The 5,000-nt window shown below is 39.6% G+C and overlaps 2 protein-coding genes across 2 annotated transcripts in view; both read right to left on the minus strand.

Annotated features, from left to right (window-relative positions):
• Nucleotides 1-1,511, minus strand: part of EMWEY_00038890 (ribosome biogenesis protein BOP1, putative) — a gene marked incomplete at both ends in the record, with an annotated part of 5,482 nt that extends 3,971 nt beyond the window's left edge. The window contains 2 exons of the mRNA XM_013478700.1: nt 153-313; nt 830-1,511. Of these exons, the coding sequence (XP_013334154.1) occupies nt 153-313; nt 830-1,511 (843 nt within the window). The remainder of the gene's footprint in view (nt 1-152; nt 314-829) is intronic.
• Nucleotides 1,512-1,724: 213 nt separating this feature from the next.
• EMWEY_00038900 (hypothetical protein, conserved) overlaps nt 1,725-5,000 on the minus strand; it is a gene marked incomplete at both ends in the record, with an annotated part of 4,224 nt that continues 948 nt past the window's right edge. The window contains 8 exons of the mRNA XM_013478701.1: nt 1,725-1,798; nt 2,134-2,142; nt 2,526-2,532; nt 2,991-3,089; nt 3,347-3,454; nt 3,685-3,810; nt 4,066-4,111; nt 4,698-4,755. Coding sequence (XP_013334155.1) covers nt 1,725-1,798; nt 2,134-2,142; nt 2,526-2,532; nt 2,991-3,089; nt 3,347-3,454; nt 3,685-3,810; nt 4,066-4,111; nt 4,698-4,755 — 527 coding nt within the window. The remainder of the gene's footprint in view (nt 1,799-2,133; nt 2,143-2,525; nt 2,533-2,990; nt 3,090-3,346; nt 3,455-3,684; nt 3,811-4,065; nt 4,112-4,697; nt 4,756-5,000) is intronic.

The raw sequence follows: 5,000 nt of genomic DNA on the forward strand, positions 1-5,000 counted from the left end.
GCAACAGCAGAAACTGCAGAAGGAGTAGCAGCAGCAACAACAATAACAACAGCAGCAAAAGAAACAGCAACAACTGCAGCAGCAGCAGCAGCAGCAGCACAACCAGAATCACAAGCAGCAGCAGCAGCAGCAGCAGGAGTAATAAATAATACCTGCATATCTGTATCCGTAAGAGTAACAATTCTATTATTTTTTATATCTTTTATTTGTCTATCTTTGTCTCCTTTTTCTTCCTCTAATAATAAATCATCTACTGCCCCACCACCAAATACTTCTTTCTTCTTTTCTACTCTTCTTCCTTCACTATCATAACCTACATACAAATACAATTAGGGTTCAGGGTTTAGGGTTTAGGGTTTGGGAGAGGATTTGGCGGTTTCTGGGGTTTTTTAGATAAAATAGAGGAAGTGTGGTGTATATTTAGGGTTTAGTAAACCCTAAAAAAGGGTTTATATATATCCTAGCTAGGGTTTATAATACTCAATTATGCGAGGGTTTATCGTCACATAAAAGGGTTTACTACAGGATTCACGAGGGTTTACCAGGGTTTATGAGGGTTTACAGTGTGTATAAGGGTTTATTAGGGTTTAGAGGGTTTATGAGGGTTTATGAGGGTTTATGAGGGTTAATGATGATTTATGAGGGTTTACGAGCGTATAGACTGTAAGAAACATAACAATTATATACCATTATATATATACTAGTATACATTAGGGTTTAAGGTGTATTAGGGTTTATGAGGGTTTATTAGGGTTTATGAGGGTTAATTAGGGTTTATGAGGGTTAATTAGGGTTAATTAGGGTTTAGGGTTTAGGGTTTAGGGTTTACCAATATGTTTATATTTATCATACCACCATAGAGGTACATTTCCTATTCTGTTTATATCTTCATCATCATCAGATAATAATTCTTCTTCTCCTTCTTCCTCCATTACATTCTTTACCCTTAATAAATTCATATACCTTTTTGAGGGGCCCCCTTCCTCTTTTGGGGCCCCCAAGGGGGCCCCCTTAGGGGGCCCTAAGGGGGGCCCACCATCTGGGAGCCCTTTAGAAGGGGGCACTCGTCTGGGAGCCTCAGAAGGCTCAGATGATGAATCCATAGCTGTACCCTCTCTGGGGGCCCCCCGGCGGGATTTTGGGGCCCCTTTCAGGGGCCCCTTAGGGGGCCCCTCTATAACCTCTTGGGGTTCATCTGGGGTAGAGGAAGAACTATGAGAAGAGGACTTGGGGGCCCTTCGTTGCTGCTGTTGCTGTTGCTGCTGTTGCTGTTGCTGCTGTTGCTGCTTGTTGTGTTTCTTTTGTTGCTGTTCAGCGGCTCCGTCTTTCTCCTTCTTCACTTTAACTGCTGCTGTTGCTGCTGTTTCTGCTGTTGCTGCTGTTGCTGCAGTTTCTGCTGCTGCTGCTGCAGGGGCCTCCTGCTCTTCCTTGTGGCCCTTTCGGGGTACTGCGGGGGGGGCCCCCCTTTCTTTCTTAACTTTGGGGGCCCCCGGGCCTCCTTCTCGCGACATATTTGCTTGACCCTACTTTTAGGGTTTAGTGTTTAGGGTTTAGGGTTTAATGATTAGGGTTTAGTGCTGGAGGGAGCCGTTGGGGGGCCCCCTTCCACCGCACGCAGACGGATGGGGGCCCCAAGGGAGGAGAGGCCCTTCTTGTTGTTTATTGTATTTTTTATTTAATTATTTAATTATAATTTAATAAAACAATAAACCCTAAACCCTAAATTAAAAGGATGACGAAGAAGAAAACACAAAAAGACACACTGTGGGGCTGTCGACGGGCCCCACACCGAAGGAATCTGCCAAACCCTAAACCCTAAACCCTAAACCCTAGTTTCTAAACCCTAAACCCTAATCTCTAAACCCTAAACCCTACTTCTTAGGTGACAAAAATCTACATAGGCATGAGTTTCAAGAACTAATAATCAAGGAAGCAAAGAGTATTTGGAGGTTTAGGGTTTAGGGTTTAGGGTTTAGTGTTGCTGCTTGCATCTCTGTCACACTTCTCTATGGTTTAGGGTTTAGCAGTTGGTGTGTACGATGAATATAATTAATATGTTTAAAGGGTTTTAGGGTTTAGGGTTTACTCTTCCTCGTGAGTATCGTTAGTCTCTTTACCCTAACCCTAACTAACCCTCAGTTCCTACACACACCCTAAACCCTAAACCCTAAACCCTAATCCACTATTGGCACCCAAACCCTAAACCCTAAACCCTAACTGTTGTATAAACCCCTATAAATCGTAAACCCTAACCCTCAGAAGAATATTTAATCTAAAAGAGAATATTAATAAATAAAATAAATCTAAACCCTCTTGTTCCCTAAGGGTAAATACTACTATATAATAAAAAACAATAATAATATACATAAATAAATAATAAATAATAAATAATAAATAATAAATAATAAATAATAAATAATAAAAATAATTAATTAATAAAAATAAATAATAATTATTTAGTTGGATCCATCATAAGAAAAAATGATTATAGTCTTTTTTTCGCGAAGTCGCGCTCCCTCCCCCACCCAAACCCTAAACCCTAAACCCTAAACCCTAAACCCTAAACCCTAAACCCTTTATTTTAAAGCCTAGGTCTAGCTTTTTCAGATATATTAGGCATTTTATTAATTCCTTCAAATTGTCCATCCCTTTTTATCCTTAAACAATTAAATCCTGATGATAAACGCGGAGAAAATAATAATGATGATACACCACGATAGTAAAATATACGAGGGGATAATTGCTTAGCTGCAGATACACCTGAATGTTTTAATACCTGTATACACAAATAAATAAATAAATAAATAAATAAATGTAATTAATTAATTAATTAATTAATTAATTAATTGGGGAAAAATAAAAAAGAAAAAAGGGAGGAAAGCAAACCCTAAACCCTATCAGTAAAAAGAAACAAAAAAAAAGAAAAACATTCATATACCCCCAAACCCTAAACCCTAAACCCTAAACCCTAAACCCTAGGATGAACTAACCAAGAAAGGAGGAGGTTGCAAAACCCTCGATGCTCGCCAAAGAAGAGGTCTAATATTAGAGAAGTAGTGTTTCCTTTGTCGTCTAATTACCCCATGGTGCTGCACATAAACCCTAAACCCTAAACCCTAAACCCTAAACCCGTACGCCATACAATCCCCCCCAAGCCCTGCGCCAAAGAGACGCATATCCCCCTAATAAACCCTAATAAACCCTCGTAGACCCTCATAAACTCTCATAAACCCTCATAAACCCTTGTAAACTCTCGTAAGCCCTAAACCCTAATAAACCCCAATAAACCCTAATAAACCCTAATAAACCCTAAACCCTAATAAACCCTAAACCCTTGCAACTATACCTTTTTAAAGGAAACCCTTGAATGGCGTCTACAGAAGTATAAGATAGAATCAGGAACAGAAAGAAGACGACGGCATTGACGACTATAATACTCTGGTGCACTTATCACCTAATACATAAACCCTAAACCCTAAACCCTAAACCCTAAACCCTAATTTAAAGAATATAATTGTTTAACAGACAGCAATTATAAAACAACCAAATAAAAGAACCCTAAACCCTAAGAAAAGAAACAAAGAAGAAAAAAAAAAGAGAAAACAGCAGCAGAAGCAGCAACAGCAGCAGCAGCAACAACAACAACAACAGCAGCAGCAGCAGCAGCAGCAGCAGCAGCAGTACCTGTTTCTCAGGTATCCAGATAGTTTCTGTTTCTCTAACAGCAGCAGCAACATTTGCTGCTGCTGTTAAATCAATCTCTACAATATCCACTCTATTCAAATTATATTGAGGAGATATAGCATCCACCTATAGGCATAAACCCTAAACCCTAAACCCTAAACCCTAAACCCTAAACCCTAAACCCTAAAAAATATAAAATATACAATATACAATATACAATATAAATACAAGGGCAAAGACGAAGAATACATCTAAACATGAATGTAAACACTAATCATACCCATAAACCCTAAACCCTCATTGTAAACCCTAAACCCTCATACAAACCCTAAACCCTCTTTATAAACCCTAAACCCTAAACCCTCGACCGTTTCTGCTTACTTGTAGTATTTCCTCAACAGCAGTTTGTATAATAATATGTGCAGCCCTGTAGGGTTTATATCCATAAACCCCTAACCCTAAGAAAGGAATAATGACGGATTGAATACGATTAGTGTTTAGGGTTTTGAATAATTCACGGCATGCATGCAATAAACGACGAGATGCTTCGCTGCTGCTGCCCTCTGCATGCAACAAATATACACACACAAATAATTACTCATGCTGCTGCTCCTGCTCTTGCTGCTGCTGCTGTTGCTGCTGCTGTTGCTGCTGAAGACTGAGTGGGTTTGCTGCAGCAAAGGGAATGATAGCAGCAGCAGCAGAAGCAATGGCATAACAGCAGCAGCAGCAACAACAGCAGCAACAACAGCAGCAGTAGCAGCAGAAGCAGCAGCAGCACAAGCAGCAGCACAAGCAGCAGCACAAGCAGCAGCAGCATACGGAAGTAATAAGGCATAGCAAGGAATGCAAATAGAGGAGAGTTGTCTGTACACCCCAAGGAAGGAACAAATAATACTTCTCCTGCATGCAATACAGACACAAGGGTTTATTTATTTATTTATTTATTTATTTATTTATTTTTATTTATATATTTAAATAAATAAATAAATAAATAAATAAAATAAATATACAGACCTGGTTGTAGTTGCTTCCTCTCCTCTGCTGCAATTCGCTGTAAATATGCCCGGCCTACAAACACACAAACCCTAAACCCTAAACCCTAAACCCTAAGGATTTATCAGCAGCCCATTGCTGCTGTATTTCTTTTATTGTGCCAAGTAGATAAATTAGGGTTTAGGGTTTAGGGTTTAGGGTTTGCAGATAAAGTCGTACTTTCTTCTGGGTATTCTTCAAATGTTGCTGAAAAAACACAGCAGCAGCAGCAGCAGCAGCAGCAAGAGGAAATAGACCCAAGGATGCAGCAGCAACAGCAA

The sequence above is a fragment of the Eimeria maxima genome, genomic scaffold (genome assembly GCF_000499605.1).
Source record: "Eimeria maxima Weybridge genomic scaffold, Emw_scaff608, whole genome shotgun sequence".
In the NCBI taxonomy this organism is placed as follows: Eukaryota; Apicomplexa; class Conoidasida; order Eucoccidiorida; family Eimeriidae; genus Eimeria; species Eimeria maxima.